The sequence below is a fragment of the Gasterosteus aculeatus genome, chromosome 12 (assembly GCF_964276395.1).
Source record: "Gasterosteus aculeatus chromosome 12, fGasAcu3.hap1.1, whole genome shotgun sequence".
Classification (NCBI taxonomy): domain Eukaryota; kingdom Metazoa; phylum Chordata; class Actinopteri; order Perciformes; family Gasterosteidae; genus Gasterosteus; species Gasterosteus aculeatus.
The window spans coordinates 24,386,207-24,403,537 of record NC_135700.1 but is presented as its reverse complement, the minus strand read 5'-3'; the positions used below and the strand labels follow the sequence as shown (position 1 = coordinate 24,403,537).

General features: G+C 50.2%; 1 protein-coding gene across 7 annotated transcripts in view; it reads right to left on the bottom strand.

Annotated features, from left to right (window-relative positions):
• Nucleotides 1-17,331, bottom strand: part of LOC120809431 (serine/threonine-protein kinase BRSK2-like) — a 44,416-nt gene that overhangs the window by 9,752 nt on the left and 17,333 nt on the right. For 3 of the 7 annotated variants that reach the window (XM_078086053.1, XM_078086055.1, XM_078086057.1), the window contains exons 2-13: nucleotides 8,860-8,954; nucleotides 5,970-6,055; nucleotides 5,542-5,682; nucleotides 5,316-5,432; nucleotides 4,814-4,847; nucleotides 4,517-4,585; nucleotides 3,468-3,614; nucleotides 3,176-3,207; nucleotides 2,323-2,487; nucleotides 2,148-2,245; nucleotides 1,811-1,964; nucleotides 989-1,048 (exon numbers count right to left, since the gene is read on the bottom strand). In XM_078086053.1, the coding sequence (XP_077942179.1) occupies nucleotides 989-1,048; nucleotides 1,811-1,964; nucleotides 2,148-2,245; nucleotides 2,323-2,487; nucleotides 3,176-3,207; nucleotides 3,468-3,614; nucleotides 4,517-4,585; nucleotides 4,814-4,847; nucleotides 5,316-5,432; nucleotides 5,542-5,682; nucleotides 5,970-6,055; nucleotides 8,860-8,954 (1,198 nt within the window). The remainder of the gene's footprint in view (nucleotides 1-988; nucleotides 1,049-1,810; nucleotides 1,965-2,147; nucleotides 2,246-2,322; nucleotides 2,488-3,175; nucleotides 3,208-3,467; nucleotides 3,615-4,516; nucleotides 4,586-4,813; nucleotides 4,848-5,315; nucleotides 5,433-5,541; nucleotides 5,683-5,969; nucleotides 6,056-8,859; nucleotides 8,955-17,331) is intronic. The other 4 variants (XM_078086054.1, XM_078086056.1, XM_078086059.1 and 1 more) reach the window with 2 other exon arrangements.

Here is a 17,331-nt window from a genome sequence, read left to right as displayed (position 1 = left end):
TTTTGCTTCCCTTTGTCAGTTTTAGAAGGCAGCGATGAGGCTCTTTCGTGTGTTTTTAACGGAGCTCAACAGATTCTATTTCACACGACTAGCTTTTAATCTACTGAATGGAGACTCAGACCTTCACACCTTCATTTCCACCGTGGGAAGCCTTGGAAGGATCGGACTCTTAAATTACCGTCACCGCTCCTAGAAGAAGCTGATCGTGGCCTAGTCCCGTTTCGTTAGCATTGTGCTAATCGTGGCATAGCAAGCCGTGTCTGCTGAAGATGAAGAGGAGCTCAGCGGCTCATTAACTCCTCTGGGCTCATCGTTAGTTAGAGAAGCAGTAACCTTCTTCTCACAGACCCCCCCTCACCCCCCCCCCCCCCACCCCCTTAAATACTCCCCCGTTAGTCGATGAGCGAGACAGACAACAGGAGAATCCGGCGAAAACCTTTATTTCTCCGGTTGGTGCTCCAATTAATGTTTGCTAATCTACACCCTTTTCCATCCTTCTCCACCCGTCTACCCGGCACGAGGTCACCGACACACAGCTTCACCGACACAACACACACACAAACACACGCACACACACTGAAAATGGGGAGTGGAGAAAAAAAAAGTTCTGCCCTGGAGGGTCAAGGGAAGGATGGAGAGGAAGGAAAGGAAGGAAAGGAAAGCGAGAAAGGAGGTGAAGGAGAGGAAGGAGATGAGGCCTGAAAATACAGACCCTTCTTTCTCTGCTTTACGCTTTAATTTGTCTTCAAGTTGAATGTTGATGTCTCGGTCGGATCAAAACACATCGTAGGTAAGTAAGTTATAATATTAATAATTACACACGGGTCATTGAGGCGATGTCAGAAGCTCTGATTTAGTCGCTTCGTGTCGGCCGTTGCTTTTGAAAAAGACTTAACTTGCACATTTAAAAGTGAGAGACGGAGACAGAAAGTGATCTGATTGTAGAAACAGACACGACAGACAAACAGGAATCGGAGGCGACCAATACCTTTCCTCCTTGCTGCAGTTAGCGTTTGTGATATCCAAGCTTTTACTGAAAACAGATTTGCTATAAAAAAGGGGGGGGGGGTCAGACAGAAAAACCAAGAGACAGACAGAAAAGGTCGTCACAAAAGGGGGATCCTAAATGTTGAGCATGCATCAGAAAACAAATATTTACTACATATCTACACCAGAAGGAGGAGAAACAGGAGCGCCGGCTTCATGCTCAGAACATCACAGGAGTGAACCTGGACCATGAGGTAAACGAATGACTGGAAATGGTTGATGATGTAGTAGTAGATGTTGGAGATGGTAGATGATGTAGTAGTAGATGATGGAGATGGTAGATGTTGGAGATGGTAAGATGATGTAGTAGTAGATGATGGAGATGGTGGATGATGTAGTAGTAGATGTTGGAGATGGTAGATGCTGGAGATGGTAAGATGATGTAGTAGTAGATGATGGAGATGGTGGATGATGTAGTAGTAGATGTTGGAGATGGTAGATGATGTAGTAGTAGATGATGTAGTAGTAGATGATGGAGATGGTAGATGATGGAGATGGTAGATGATGTAGTAGTAGATGATGGAGATGGTAGATGATGTAGTAGTAGATGATGGAGATGGTAGATGATGTAGAGGTTGATGATGTAGTAGTAGATGATGGAGATGGTAGATGATGTAGCAGTAGATGATGGAGATGGTAGATGATGTAGTAGTAGATGATGGCACCATGAGCCACATTATGCAGGAACATCTATCCTTTGATCTTCATGCTCCTCCATTTTATTCTACCCCCCCCCCCCCCCCACTCTGCCTCCGTCTCTCACCTCTGGCCGTGGGTCGCCATGTCGATGGCCCGTCTCACCGGTACCGGAGACCCCCCCTCCGTCACGCACAGCACCTCCATGGACTTCCTCTCTGGCCGCCGCTTGCCGTGGCGGCTCAGCATGGGCGAGTCCACGCGCTTCCTGGGCGGGTCCGCTGAGGTCAAAGGGCAAGTCAGGGGAACCGTCCTCTGGTTCTCCACAGTCTACTGTCTAACCCACAGTGGGGCTTTGAGCTAAAGGCCACGCCCCCATGCTAACACATTAACAAAGCACAGGTAGTGCTAACATGTAGGCCTCTTAGCTTAGCATGTTAGCAGTAGAGTTGAGCTCCGCTCACCGATCTCGCTGCGAGGCGGCAGGTTCTGGTCCTCTTGGCTCGGGTACCTCTCCTTGCGGTCCAGCAGCAGGAAGTAGATCATCTTCTCCTGGTTTTCTCTGGAAGGAGGCGAGCTCATTGGTTGAGATGCTCACCCGACACGTTAAACAAAAGGATTCATCAAGCGGGCGCTCACTCCTCAGACAGCAGGTCCTTGCTCAGCTTCTCCTTGTCCCGGAAGCAGCCCAGAGAGTGCATGCTCTCCAGGACGTCGGGGTCGATCTCCTCGGCTGCAGCCAGACTCCTGATGGCCACCTTCCTGGGCACCGGCTGCTCCGGCTCCGGCTCGTTCTTACCAGCTCTGCAACACCGACGCACACATCTGGATCTGAAGTCACGGCAGCTCAAACAGCACATCTGGACTACAGTCACAGAGAGCTGGCTTTTGACTGAGATCGTCAACTGTATTCTGGGAAACCATCCAGGACAACAACTGGTTCTTTAAGGTGAGGTCACAGATCCACGTGTTAAAGCTGCATTCTGCGTAGTGACCAGCAGGGGGCGACTCCTCTGCTCCCATAGACGTCTATGAGGAAATGACTGTACTCTCTTCATTAACTCCCTCAGTAAACACGAGTTCATGGTCTCAGGGGACGATTCCACCACGACAACGTCGACCTCACCTACACAATCTGTGCCACAAAGACCGGCTACGGCTGTGCGTTCAAAGTTAGTACTGGATCCTTGTTTGGATCAGCGTTTAAGGTTTTAGTGCCACAGAATCACATTTAACACAGAAAAATGTTGATTTCAGAGAGTTATGATTTTCATATTGTTACGGTGTAACAGTCAAACCGTCATGTAATCCCGTTTAAGAATATAAACCCTTGGTTGGTGCGACTCTCCATCAGAAGCCCGTTGAGGACGAGTCGGTTCTGATCGCTGACCATCACAGACGCCGCGTACTCTCTACACTCCACACACACACACACGCATGCACACACACGCACACACACACACACACACGCACACACGCACACAGTACTTACAGGTACCACGTGTGCTTCTGGATCTGCTCTAACTGCAACACAAGAAGAGGAGAGAAGCGTTAAATAGAAATAAAGTCACATGATCGTTACGGCGTAATACAAAGGAGGAGTGTTCGTCCATCCAGATGTTCACATCATGCTTTGGTGTTTTCGAAGCCGCTTATTGGCCAAACCTTTCTCATTCATAAGACGTGCAAACACATTATGAAAACACAGCCTGTTATTTGTGGGAGGTTCTAACTTCCTGGGACGAATGGCGGTGCCGCTGGCTTCCCAAGGGGGAGGGGCTTACCGTGAACCTCTTGCCGGCGTCCACCTCGATCATCCCCTTCAGCAGGTTCTGACACTCCGGAGGAATGAAGTGAGGCATGTGGAAAACTCCCAGCTTCACCTTCTCCAGCAGGTTCCTCAGGTTGTCGTCGTCGAACGGCAGAGCGCCCTGGAGGAGACCAGGAGACCAGGACACAAGGAGACCAGGACACAAGGAGACCAGGAGACGAGGTGAGTGGAGAAGCCATGATGATGTATCCGTTCAGTTCACTTATTGTTTATTGTGACATTGTGAAGGATAAAAACTACAACTCCCATGAACCCGCGCTGCTCAACCAAACCGGCTGCAAAGTTTTGATTCAGAGGAACATTAAAGATCATTAAAGCTCATCGTGAAGAATCTGCAGTAAATATCTACATTCACTCGTAAAACAATGAAATCTGTTGCCGTGCCAACGGCTCGTTGGGTTAAAGGAGGCAGATGGTCGGCTGAGTGGAGGAGATGAATCTCCTGATGCTGCTGCTCCGTCTCAATCAAGGCAACAACGACGAGGTGTGTGTGTGTTGTGTGTGTGTGTGTGTGTGTGTGTGTGTGTTGTGTGTGTGTGTAGTGCGCACACGTAGTCGCACGGCTCACTAAATGCGCTTCCCAGCATGCATTCTGTTCTGCACATGACAACATGCTGATTCATTAGTATCTAGTTTGTTTCATATATCTTATTAAATTACTTTCCTCCATTTGATCACTTGTGTAACTCCTGGTAACTTATTTCCACAGCTTGACTTCAGTTAAGTTCAATAAATCCACATTGTTACAATTATAATATTTATAACTGTGTATGTAGAAGTCCCCAGGACACAGAGACCGAAGACGACCGGCCGATCATTTAACATGAGGACGAGTCATGATGGAGGAACATGTATCAACATGTATGAACATGTATGTACATGTATGAACGTGTGTGAATACGTGTGAACGTGTATGAACGCGTATGAACACGTATGACCACGTATGAACATGTAACCACTCTACTAAAGAACAAGAAGCAGGTCGCTTGTTTGCCAACTCACCACTAAAAGTGCAAACAGGATGACTCCACAACTCCACGCATCCGCCTTCCTCCCATCGTACTTCTCCCCCTGGAAGAGAGGGGGGGGGGGGAGGCTTTTATTGCACTTATAAATAAGACCCTTTCAAAGTGAAAGTAAGAAAAGAATTGAGGAATAAAGAAGCATCTTTGGTTTGGTCCTCAGGAGAAACAGTGTATACATCAAACAGCTGATCTTCTAAAGTGTGTGTGGGGGGACGGGGACGGGGGGACGGGGGGACGGGGTGATGTAACATCCTTTCAGAGCGACGGCACTCACCCTGATCACCTCTGGGCACGCGTAGTGAGGAGATCTGAAAGAGAGAGGACGTCCTCATCATCTCAACTCTCTCTGCCCGACGGCCTTTATTTCTTTGTGCATGTGTGTGTGTGTGTGTGTGTGTGTGTGTGCATGTGCGTGTGTGTGTGTGCGTGTGCAGTGAGATTGTGTTACACAACGTCAGACAGCTCGTTGGATAACGGATCCAACTGGTTTCTTACTACTTTGCATGAATCTTTACTCTCTAGAATATGACAAAAGTAAATGTTTGGACTTTATTTGAACTAAATGACTCGTTTAGCTGGTTTATTTGCCGCTGATCTTCATGTTCTTCTCCACAACCTTCCATGGAGTTGATCACGTGTCACTGAAAGTTTGAGGTGCGTTTCATTTACATCACTGGTTCAAATCACACAATGAGTTCTGGTCAGATGAGATCTTCTCCGATCAGCTGATGGAGGTGATCAGAGGCCCCCTCCAGGGCACTTCCACTCGCACTCACCCGCAGCTGGTCTCCAGCAGACTGTCCCCGACCTGCAGAGACGCCATGCCGAAGTCCGCTATACGGATGTTGTTCTTCTCGTCCAGCAACAAGTTCTCCGGCTTCAGATCTCTGTGGCTGAAGCACGACAGGAAGCAGAAAGGTTGAAACGGGTTAAAAGCTTCTTTTTACATCTGAAGGACGACAGGAAGCGAGCGTCCAACTGGTGGCGGCGGGGGGAACGCACCATATGGAGTGGCTGTGGCAGAAGTCCAGGGCCGAGATGATCTGTCTGAAGAACTTTCGGGCCTCTTTGGGCGTCAGCCGGCCCTTTTTCACCAGGTAGTCAAAGAGCTCGCCGCCGGACACGTGCTCCAACACCAGGTACCTGAGAGGGGGAGGAGGAGGACACGTGTCGGGACGGTCAGAGAAGTCTTTTGGTCAAAGATGACCTCTTCTTCTATGTGGAAGTTGTTTTTCAACCAAACCCCAAACTGTTTTATTCGGATGTATTGGGGACCATTAGTCCATCAGTCCATCTCCAAACCGCGTGTCCTTCAGACAGGGTCAATCCCAGCTAACTTCTGATGGGGAAACCTCGCCTGGACTAAACATGGTAAATCTGTACAAATTCCTGATGAGTGCTGAGGATGATGATGAAGATGAGGGACTCACAGGTACTTCTTGTTCTCGTAGACGTCGTGCAGCTTCAGGACGTGAGGGTGCTCGATGAGCTTCAGAATGGCGATCTCCCGCTCCACCTGCACAGAAGACAGAGACGAAACCTGTAAACACAACGTCCCTGGGGACAAAGAGGCTCCCCGTAGGTCATTCAACAGAGCCACAGATCAGAGGTGCCAGTGAGAAGGACACCGTTTCCTGCATTCAAACTATTAGAGACACACGGATTTCCCGTCATCAAGCGGACTCTCTTCCATCGTACACTAGAACCTGAGCAGGTTGTCCTGTACTGCAGATCGGCTCTTCTGAATCATGCCAACATCTGCAGTAACCAGGTACTTATGATGAATACACACACACACACACACACACACACACACACAGCCGGGAAGTTCCACCAGAATGTGACGCAGCTTCAGAATGAGATTGAAACGTATCAACTGGACGAACAGAACCTGCTCGTTTTCTTCCTGAAGGATGGAGTTGAGCTTCAGGGTAGAAACGTAAAGTGACACGTTGGATCGAGCTTGTGAGCCACGTCATCGACGCGGGTTTGTCGTCAGATTAGTGTTGACATGTTTCTGTAGAGATAATCAATCATGAGCTGGTTCAATGGTTCGATCAATGTGTGTGTGAGTCGGTGAGGATCCGTATCACAGGCGATATGATTGATTTCACATTCTCACACTGGCCCGGAGCTGTGGACACGAAGACGTCGCCCGTCCTCCGCCCGTCACCGGCGACCGCGGCTCCTTTCGAGGTGATGAGTCATCACGGCAGGGGGCCTGAGAACGACCACGGACACGTGACAATGTGCTGATGTCCCTCATGATGGACTGTATTAACCGTATTAGGCAGTCTGACTTCAGGCTTTAGACCGCTGCCAAGTGACAGGAGAACATCTCATTACCTCCTCCACCCAGCGGGGGCTAATTGGACAGCAGGTAAACCTGCATTCCCTCCACACGTTATCGTCTCCTCACTGATTCATTCGGCCTCCCTGCATATCAAGCAGAGCGACCATCTCCTGAGTCGCCACGACAACCTCCTCGGGACTCCGCCTCCTCGCCCCGTCGCTCCTCTTAATGAGCAGCGAGGGCCGCCTCCAAATCCACCTTTAAGTGAAACACGACCGAGGCCGAGGGCCGATAAATTGGAACCTTCGCTCAGCAATCAAACCCGCCATCTGCTGCCGCGACCTCCGGGCGACCGCTCCGGTACGCCCGACCACGGGTCGACTCCACTAATCCACTCCGAGGGAGGGAGGAGGCCCGCTGGAGCCGGGAGAGGAGGGAGGGAGGGAGGAGGCCCGCTGGAGCCGGGAGAGGAGGGAGGGAGGGAGGAGGCCCGCTGGAGCCGGGAGAGGAGGGAGGGAGGAGGCCCGCTGGAGCCGGGGGCGAGGGAGGGAGGGAAGGAGGTGAGTTTGTGGCTCTATCTGCTCCTCTGAACAGGAAGCGGCCATATTGGGAGGCCGGATGGAGGTCAGGCCCCGGGGAGAAGGCCAGACGCTCCTCTCACTCATCTCAGGTCCCCCCCATCTGGACCCGGTTCTGAAGGAGGAGAACTAACAGAAGGGAGGAGGACCGGAGCTTCTGGTTCTGATTCAGAAGATGAGAGTGAGATGGTTGACTCACTTTCCCTCGTTCCATCACACACACACACACACACACACACAGACACACACACACACACACAGACTAAGTCAACAACATTAACACAAGCAGCGAATCGTTGAGGAGATGAAATGAGTCCGTCAGGCATCAGAGGTTTTGGCTTCGACCTCCAAGGAGCTTAAGACACACACACACACACACACACACACACAGACACACACACACACACACACACACACACACACAGACACACACGCACACACACACACACACACACACACACACACACACAGACACACACACACACACACAAACACACACACACAATTCTGGTGCACTTCCACTGGACGTCTATTGACACAGACGTGTGTTTTCACCCCGTGTGGTGGTTTTGGTGAAGGAGTGAACAGGAAGTGGCCGTGTTAGGACTGAGCAGGACGCAGTATACTGTTTGTTTCCTCTTTTATTTTGTAGTCCTGCCTCATTGTACCTGGTTTAGCTTCCCTTCCTGTCGCGTCACCACGTGTGATTGTCCCTGATTGTTCCCTGTGTATTTAAGCCATGTGTGTCTTTTGTCCCTTGGATGTCTTTCCCGTGCCGGTGAGGTCCCTGTCCCGGTCCTGGTCTGTGGTTTGCCCCTGGGGCACACACAGGGCATTTTTATTTCGTGTCAAAAAGTATTTTGATAGTTGATGATTCTGTGATTAATTCCTGCTTTCGCCACCTGGCCGTGACATATACGACCTGTCAATCAGCGTGTAGCCCCGCCCTAAAGCCTCCTCTGCTTTATGGTCTTTACGGACCATCGTTTCCTCAATGAACATGGTGCTGAGAAGAAGACTTGAAACAGTTTAGAGTTTATTTTAAGGCGCTTTTTGTATCCGTTGCTCCTCCAGAGAAACACCCGACGCAGGATTAAAGACAGCGAACCTGCAGCTCAGCAAATGTCTCACGGAATCAACAGAGAAGGGGGAGAGAATGGGGGGGGGGGGGCAACTCCTCCAGATCCCCTTTGTTTCTTCTTCGTTTTTATTTTTAGGAGGCTGGTGAGACTTTATTGTGTGAGAACAAGAGGCTCAGCTCCAGCCAATCGCTGCCGCCTGTTGCCATGACAACAAGGCCTTGGCATCCTCCAAGACGAAACCACGGCTGGGGGGATTTGAGGGAAGCTGCTGGGGCAACCCCCCCCCCCTCTTCCCTCCCTCTTCCCTCCCACACACACACACGCACACGCACACACGCACACACGCACACACGCACACACGTCTCACCTTCATGAGAACCGACTCGCTGAGCTTCTCTCTGTTGACGATCTTTATGGCGACTTTCTGACACGTGACGCAGTGGATGCCGAGCTTCACCAGACCTGAAACACACAGAGACACGGAATCAGAGAGGAGCCCCCGGGGGTCAGAGGTCACTGACGCATCCAGGTGCATGATGGGAGGCAAAAGAAAGCCACCGTTTTAAAGGGTAGAACATGAATGAAGGTTCTCCCCTTCGGCGCCTTTCACAATAAAGCGTCTGTTTCTGTGACTCAGCGTTTCGCTCATCGTCCTCAAGAGAAGAAGAAACCCAACAAGCTCTTTCATTACTCGTGTTATTTTTACTTTTCCTAAAATCATTTCCAAAATAATGGTGTGAAATGAACGAAACATCTGCAGAGTAAAATAACCGTTTAACAGCAGCTGGTGACGAAGACGAAGGTCGAGCTCAATGTGACGGAGGAAGAGAGCCAGCTGGACGCATCCGAACAAACGCAGCCAATAAAAGGTTTCTCCTTGTTGGAGATCCTCTAATCTGAGATGATCCATCCGCCCGTCCAGTCGTCCTGGAGGACTCCCGGCAGCGGACGCCATCTTTGTTGGGGAGTTGTTACTTAAGAACGGGAATTATTATTTAAAGGTCGGCCCAGTTTTCTTTCAGGCAAACAAATGGGTTTAATATGAAAGTACACGTAGTGGTACTTTGAAGCCTCGACATAAAACCGTCCCAGTATGTGTGGAAGATGTTTTATATGAAAGATGAAAACGCTCCAAGACCAGACAACGCCGTGGTAGGGACCTGTCAATCACGAGTGTAGCCCCGCCCTAAGACATCCCATGCTTCATGGTCTGTTGTCAACGTGTCCCTCCCTGAAGGAGTCGCCCCCTGCTGGTCACTACAGAGAAAGCAGCAAGAAGCTAGAAACCACGACGACGCTCTGAGCTTCCTTCACTCCCACGTTCATCATCATGACATCAGGACCTCCGTAAACATTCCGTGTTCCTCACTCGCCCACCAAGCAGCTCAGGCGTCACAGTGAACGAGCTTCAGCTCCGTCATTAAATACTCGCTCACACTCAGCCGGCTCGTCCGCTCCTCACGGACCGCTTCAAAGGACCATTGCCCAGATGTGGACTGAAGGTGGCGCATCACGTATCTGCTGATGGGTTTGTTCACCACATGAACGTTATCTGGAGGATCTCTCCGGTCCAGCTGAGCAAACACTGCCCCTCGCCACAATGACAGAAGCAGCTGCAGCTCTACGCGGTTCCTCTCCTCCGGGGTCTGAATCCAGGAGCACAGCAGCACCTCTGCAGCTTCATTGAAGGCGAGATGTCGGTGGTGACCTTCACCGGCTCCTCCTTCCTCACACCTCCAGGTGACGCGCCGTGTTCTCCGTGTGGGGACGGCTGAGTGGGACACGAGGAGAGCAACATAGCGCCTTGTCGGCACGTCAACTGTCCAAAGAGCACCAGGACAGGGTGGAGACATCTTCTTAATGGAACCTGCAGACCCTGCAGACCCTGCAGACCCCCTCCCCACACACACGCTGAGGCCTCTCTGCAGCCCCGTGGAGGCGGTGGAAGGACATCCCTCCTCTTCATCAGAGAGGGAGAGGAAGCAGACGAAGGACCAGCTGATGGAGCTCTGAGTAGAACCGGCGAGAGTGGACGTGACCGTGGACAACGAGAGACAGACCTCTGACCCGTCGTCTGACCCCCCGTGGGCCGCTGGGGGTCCTCTTCCTCCTCCTCTTCCTCATGTTCGAGGAGAGGAAAGTCCAGTTGGGTCTCCAGCTGAAGGAAGGCAGCGTGTCGGCGGTCGCTTTGTGTCTTTATTTCTCTCCTCGTAGACGATGTGGGGGACAAGTGGACGTCTTCAGCTCGCTGATTTGTGGGAACTGAAGACATTTGTTGTTCGAGGTCAGAAGGTTTTAGATTCTTTTAGGTTCAGCTGATATCAGCTAATAACTCAGACAGATGAATTTATTAGTAATGAAATGAAGAGACGTGAGACCTGCCGAGTCTGAACGCCTCAGAGCGAAGTGAGGAACCAAAGACGTATATTGAGGGAAGCGTTCGCCCGGATGTCTCATAATGAGGTCGTGACGATGGAAGCGCGACTCTCAGCAGCGAGAAACAGCAGAAGCATCTTTTTGCATCTGCGTCAGCGAGGAGGAGCCTTCCTCCTGATGACGAAGACCACGACGCAGCGCTATGACACCAGGAGGCGTGAGGACGGCGACCTCACAGGCTACGGACGCTCCACAACACGGGGGAGGACGTGATGCCACTTCCCCTCGTCAGCTGTGCTTTCGAGTCAGCAGGGGTCCAGCGCAGGTGGCGGGCGTCCAATCAGCGGCGAGCGCGGAGGGGGAGGGGCCACGGCTGGGAATCCACCGGGCAACAGATGACGCTCGCTGCTGTTTGTGGGTTCTCTCTTTGTGAGCGCGGGACGCGTGTGTGTCAAGGTCCCCCCCCCCCTCCGCTATGGTTCCCCTCCTCCACCCGCTATGGTCCCCCTCCTCCACCCGCTATGGTCCCCCTCCTCCACCTGGTATGGTTCCCCTCCTCCACCCGCTATGGTCCCCCTCCTCCACCTGGTATGGTTCCCCTCCTCCACCCGCTATGGTTCCCCTCCTCCACCCGCTATGGTTCCCCTCCTCCACCCGCTATGGTTCCCCCCCCCCTCCGCTATGGTTCCCCTCCTCCACCTGCTATGGTCCCCCTCCTCCACCCGCTATGGTTCCCCTCCTCCACCCGCTATGGTCCCCCTCCTCCACCTGGTATGGTTCCCCTCCTCCACCCGCTATGGTTCCCCTCCTCCACCCGCTATGGTCCCCCTCCTCCACCTGGTATGGTTCCCCTCCTCCACCCGCTATGGTTCCCCTCCTCCACCCGCTATGGTCCCCCTCCTCCACGTGGTATGGTTCCCCTCCTCCACCCGCTATGATTTCCCTCCTCCACCCGCTATGGTTCCCCTCCTCCACCCGCTATGGTTCCCCTCCTCCACCCGCCCAGAACCAGCTCCTCCTTTCGGCGTTAATGAGGTGATCTGCTCCTCCTTCCCCACTTTTCCCTCCGTCAGCGAGGAGAGGAGAGGAGGGGAGGGGGGGGGGGGGCAGGTGGTGTGGGGGGCTTCCTGCAGTCGGGTGGTGTCAGCCTTGCTAATGGGAGACGTGGACACCACGAGGACATTCTGGGAAACTACCAGCAGATCAGATCGTCCTGCTGGAGGGGGGAGGGGAGGGGGCGAACATCTGTACATAGTCCATACGTGTGCGTGTTGATCCCGTGTTCACTCTGCTGAGCCAGACGAGCAAACCGAATCCAAGGAAACGCCGGCGAGACGTTACCACGGAAACAAGGAGGCGCCTCGCCGCCACCAGAGGAAAGAACCAGATCTTCGTCCTCATGAGTTCAGCTGTAAGAGGAACGAAGAGGCTCCATCGCTAATCAACCCGGTGAAGCTCTCTGCTAGCATTAGCATTAGCATTAGCCTCAGCGCCGGTCGTCTCCCCACACGTTTGATCTGAGTGTCCCTGGAAGGCTTCTCCACCCAGATGGTGTTCACCTCCAGCCAATCGCATCTTAATCCCCCGTGATGTTGATTCTATAGAAACTTCCCTCCCAGACGCGTCCGAGCTGAATGTGAAGAAGGAAATCAGTAGATCAGGAGCTCATTTAACACCCGACCAGCTTTTTACCGTAACCAGGACGTACCGAGAGAAACACGCCCGAAATAAGCAGATTTTAATGAACCATAAAAATCACCACTGTGTTACTATTGTCATCTACCACATCTGATTGTCGTTTCTGTTTATCGGGGCAAAGAAATGAAAGCGACCCGTTGGTTCTTTGAGGGACGTCCCTGAGAAGATGGACGGGTGATCCAGGGTCGATGGCGCTCATCTCAAAGGCGCCAGCAGGCTTCATCTCCACCCGGAGGAGTCGGAACTGGACATCTGAACTTATTAAAGGTGATCCACACGTTTCTGGTGAAGGAATCTACTGCGGCTTCCAGAGCCTCAAGCCGGAGGTTTCTAATTAGTCCACCAGAGACCCCCCCTCACCCCCCTCACCCTCCTCACCCCCATCTCCCCCATCTCCCGCTCATAACTCCACACTTCCTGTGCAAACTCATCTCTAACATGCCTCCGACTGGACTCGACTCGCCTGTCAGGCCGCGGCTCTTAATGAGCGATGACCTAATAAAGCGACCTCCACTGATGATGAGGAGGATGAGGAGGATGAAGAGGATGCCGTACCTCAGACTATTCGCCATATATTTATATTCATGTATTTATGTTTATATGTACCGTACTTTCCTCCCCTTTTCCTGTCAGTCTCTCGGCGTGTTTGCCGTCGTCGACCCAGATACAAACCTACTGCCTGTCTGCACAAATGCTGCGCTCTGATTGGCTGGGAGGGATGATGGAGGAGGAGGAGGAGGAGGAGGAGGAGGGAGGTCTACATTCTGAAGATGATGGGAATGTTTGTGCCATCAGAGTTTCCCAGTTGGTTTTCACACTTCTTTTGAACTCACATTAACCAAATCGTTACGATGAGCTTCCAGCCACACGGCGGGAAAATCGCTCGTGACGGACAGCTGCCGCGCTAATTCTGAGTGGAGGGCGAGAAAGGCGTGGCAGCGGGAAGAGGAGAGTTACGGCACGATGGTTCCCCCAAAGACGCCTTTGTTCTCCACTGAACCACTAAAACAACTATTCTGCTAAATGAGGCTTTTACAGAACGCCGCATGGCAACGTCGCCCATCCGGTTGATGACTGTGGTTTTTCACCCAGTGAACAGGAGGAGGAGGACGTAGAGACACCGTATAGGTCTCTGGTGTCAACCTGTCAATCAGCGTGTAGCCCCGCCCTAAAGCGTCCCCGGCTTCATGGCCGGTTTAACTATAAATATCCACAATTTAAAGAAGACAGACTTTAAGCAACTGGACAACTGTCAGCAACACACAGACACACACACACACACACACACACACACACCTCAGACGCGAGGGTGCGCTGGGAACCGGAGGGTTGTTGGTTCGAACCCCTGCTCCATGTCCCGTGTCGTAGAGTCCCTGAGCAGGACGCCCGACCCCTTAATGCATTTCACTGCCTCAGTGACAGAAAGTGAAATCTTCTTTTCCTGCAGCTGCTCAGCGTCCAGTGTTCAGATGCTCTGTGTGTGTGTGTGTGTGTGTGTGTGTGTGTGTGTGTGCGCGTGCGTGTGTGTGTGTGTGTTTGTACGCAAACACAGCATGTTCATCCACGGAGCTTACAGAGCATCAATCGATCAATCGATATGACAGCACTCACTTAAGCACACGCACACAGACACACACACACACACACACGCACACAGACACACACGCTTCCTGTCTCTGCAGAGGTGGTTCCTCCGTGATGTCTTCAGAGGCTCAGAGACTATCTTTAGATTCCGTGCTGCTCTCACACACTCTCGCCGCTCTCTCGACGTTTCAAGCCGGATCTTTTTAATACGTCTCCTCTCCGTTGTCACACTTCACCCCCCGATCTCTTCTCTCTGAAACCCTCCTCTTCTCCACTCCACAGCCCCGGTTCTGTTAGCGTCTGAACTGTGACCTCACCCGTTGTGCGACGTCCATGTTGTTTCCCTCTAAATAAAGTGAAGAATATGTGGTTCCGTCGCTGAAATACCCTTGTTTTATTTGAGCCATCTCCCGCCCCGTGTTGGTTTTTGGGGTCTTTGTACTTTGCTGTGTGTGCTGTGTTCTATCGTATGAGGTCACAGGTCAGCTCAAAGTAGAGTGATTCCTGCCGCTCATTTCAAGTCCCACTGCCGAGGCCGGCGGATTTCAATTTGTAAGAGAAGAATGAATGAACATGTAGAAGATGAGGGAAGGAACTGATCTGTTAAAGCTAACCTGAGGGGGCCTCCTCCATGGTGACTACTCGCCCACTCAGAGACGCTTTGTGCTTTATTCAGTCAATCAGACATCTTTTACCCCCTTTATGTACTTTGTCTGAAGTTGTGTCAATCATTACTATTAGGATGGAGACTGGATGTCTCAGTTGTTGAGTGTCGAAGGGATGCAGATCCCAGATGGAAAATATGAGAAACCATATATGTTGTAGATGTTTTTAAGTTTGCAATCTTTTGTCTTTGTGTGTTTTCTTGTCACTAAATATGATCAGTTAGCTATTCAGGCTCACCAGGAGTCCTGCCTTTGAAGTATCAACTTGATTCTATTTTGGTGGATCAGAGGCCAGATGGTCACAGTTACATAAAGCTTTATTCATTTGTGAAGACACAAAGCTCTGTCGTTGTGGCTGAAGGACAGAAGCATCACAATATACGTTTCATACGTTTGTGATCGGACAGATCTGAAAGACAACCAGACACACGCAAGTCGACTGTTTGATCAGAAACCAGAAACAGGAGAATACGCAGGTTATTTAAGCAGCCATGAACAACGCTGCTGCAGTCTGGAGATCGGACCGATACCTTGATACCTCAATATACCTTAATACCTCGATACCTCAATACCTTGATACCTCAATATACATCAACACCTCAATACCTTGATACCTTAATACCTTGATATCTCAATATACCTCAATACCTTAATACCTCAATATACCTTAATACCTTGATACCTCAATACCTTGATACCTCAATATACCTCAACACCTCAACACCTCAATACCTTAATACCTTGATATCTCAATATACCTCAATATACCTCCATACCTTAATACCGCAATATACCTTAATACCTCGATACCTCAACACCGCGATACCTCAATATACCTCAACACCTCAATACCTTAATACCTTGATATCTCAATATACCTCAATACCTTAATACCTTGATATCTCAATATACCTCAATATATCTCAATACCTTAATACCTCAATACCTCAATATACCTCAATCCTTAATACCTTGATACCTCAATATACCTCAATACCTCGATACCTTAATACCTAAATATACCTCAATACATCAATACCTTAATACCCCGATACTTAATACCTCGATATACCTCAATACCTCGATACCTTGATACCTCAATATACCTCAACACCTTAATACCTCAATACCTGAATATTACTATGTTAAAGACAAAACGGTTAAAAAGACCCTAATGCAACCAACCTACCGATAATTAAATCAGTTAAACATGCACCACGACCAGAACCAGAATGTGATGTTATGAACCCAATGCAGTCGCAACAGTAAAATACGTGACCCCTCGCCATGTGATGCCTCGCCATTGGACCCCTCGCCACGTGACCCCTCTCATGCGATCCCGCCATTAGAGTTCTGAGACCGGAGGCCTGTTGGGACGGCCTTACGTAACGCAGCAGAGTGAGCGGTTATGTGACGTCTGTGTCGAGAGGAAGGGGGAGAATTAATCACAGAGGATGAACGTATCTCTCCACTCTGAGGATGTCGATGGAAATCGGATCAACGCTCGTTCCACAGACAACGAGGAGAGAAGCAATGTCACTTTAAGTGAATCAGCCGACCTTAACGGAGACGGACCGATAAGCAGAAGACAGTTGGGGGACAAAGTTCTTTTACTCCTGTGGTTGGTTGGAGAGGAGTTCCTCCATGAGACTGATGAGAACAGAGAACAAAGGAGAGGAGAGAAAGAAGCGGGGATATAGGATGAGGAGAGGAGATGAAGGAAAGGAGACGAGGAAAGACAAATGGAAAGGGAAGAGTGATGATTCAAGGAGGTAGGAGAGAACAGAGCATGGACAAAAGGAAAGGAGAGAGGCTGTGAGGTGCTGAGAGGACACATAACATTCAAATTATTATGTTTCATTGCTATAAAAACATTGCATAGTATTCAAACGGCCATTGGATTATATTATGAATCGTAATGTGCCACATTGGAGAAGCGTCATTAGATCTCATAGCTACAGATCGCCAAAGAGACCCGACAGCAAGATCAATGAACGTCACCATTAGAGCCGCTAAAGTCTCCTAATAACTCTCTCACCGTCATTTTATTGCCTTCATTATGTTTTAAATTAGATTTATTCCTGAACTAACTGTTAAATAATCACAAAGAAAAGGAAGAAATTTCTATGGAAGGACAGAACGTTTGGTCTTTATAAACCCTCTGTGACGCCTAGTTAGTATTTATGTCTATATATATATATATATATATATATATATATATATATATATATATATATATTATATAGCATATATATATTATATATATATTATATAGCATATATGCTGCATATGAATAATCTGAAGAGCAAAGACGTCCACTAAAGGCCAACGTTTGGGAAGATGAATGGGTGAAACGGACTTTACCTCTTTTGTGAGCGGATGAGGGCGCCGGCGCTGAACCACGTTATGCTGCTACGATCCAATAGGATCAGACGACTGCAATTAGGGTTGAACTTACAAGACGGAACCGACTCAGCCGAGATCTCCGATGTCAGAACCAACCCGAGGATTTCACC